The 1,130-nt window shown below is 48.7% G+C and overlaps 1 protein-coding gene across 1 annotated transcript in view; it reads left to right on the forward strand.

The window, feature by feature from the left end:
• Positions 1–1,130, forward strand: part of LOC106536235 (calpain-1 catalytic subunit) — a gene marked incomplete at its 3' end in the record, with an annotated part of 20,090 nt that continues 18,960 nt past the window's right edge. The window contains 2 exon segments of the mRNA XM_014033445.1: positions 1–138; positions 508–760. Coding sequence (XP_013888899.1) covers positions 521–760 — 240 coding nt within the window.

The raw sequence follows: 1,130 nt of genomic DNA on the forward strand, positions 1-1,130 counted from the left end.
CCTCACGAGGCTCCGCCTCTCCCGCGGGGCGGTGTCGGCGCTGCAGTGAAGCATCCTAAACAGCATCAGAACCAGGACCAGACTGCAGAACTCAGCAGACCCGGAACCAAACCGAGCCGCGGAGCAGCAGGACAGCAGGTAGGTGAGGCTCCTGGCTCCGAACTGGACTTTGTTCTGGCTGGTTCCGGATCAGCTGCATCACTGTTTGCACGTTGATTCAGCAGAACCATTAWCTACGTCACTGCTGTGATTAACCAATCAGAACCGTGCGCGCACACGCAGTGACAAGAGTTAACGGAACTGTGAGGCGTTCAGGGTCCTGCGCTGAAAACGGGAACTTCTGGCCGATGACGTCATCACATGTCTTTTTTTAATCAGGCTTGATTTCTGTCTGAGGTTCTGGTCTGACCCAGGTCCAGCTCAGTACCAGGTTGTGCAGCTGTCTCTGATCCTAACCCGGTCCTGTTTGGACCCAGTCTGGTTCTGATAAACCTGTGTCTGTGGCAGGTTTTGGGTCAGGATGTTCGCTGGCGTGTCAGAACGGATCCAGAAAGACCGGGACCGAGCCGGAGGTCTGGGGTCTGTCCAGCAGGCGGTCCAGTACCTGAAACAGAACTTCCAGGRCCTGAAGGAGGAGTGTCTGCTGAACAGAACCCTGTTCCAGGACCCAGTGTTCCCAGCAGAACCAGCCTCGCTGGGCTTCAAAGAACTCGGATCAAACAGCTCCAAGACCAGAGGGGTGCAGTGGAAAAGACCCACGGTAAGGACCAGGACCAGGTCCAGGACCAGGTCCAGGACCAGGTCCAAGCCAGTAAAACAACTCAAAACTCTGAAATGCTGCAGAGCTGGAACAAACAAACAAACAAAAAAACCAAAAAACAAACAAACAAACAGACACACAAAAACAAACAAACTAACTAACAAACAAACAGACACACAAAAAACAAACAAAAAACAAACAGACAAAAAACAAACAAAAACAGACAGACAAAAAACAAACAAACTAACTAACAAACAAACAGACACACAAAAACAAACAAAAAACAAACAGACACACAAAAACAAACAAAAAACAAACAGACAAAAAACAAACAAAAAACAGACAGACAAAAAACAAACAAAAAACAGAC

The sequence above is a fragment of the Austrofundulus limnaeus genome, unplaced genomic scaffold (genome assembly GCF_001266775.1).
Source record: "Austrofundulus limnaeus strain Quisiro unplaced genomic scaffold, Austrofundulus_limnaeus-1.0 Scaffold1741, whole genome shotgun sequence".
Classification (NCBI taxonomy): Eukaryota; Metazoa; Chordata; class Actinopteri; order Cyprinodontiformes; family Rivulidae; genus Austrofundulus; species Austrofundulus limnaeus.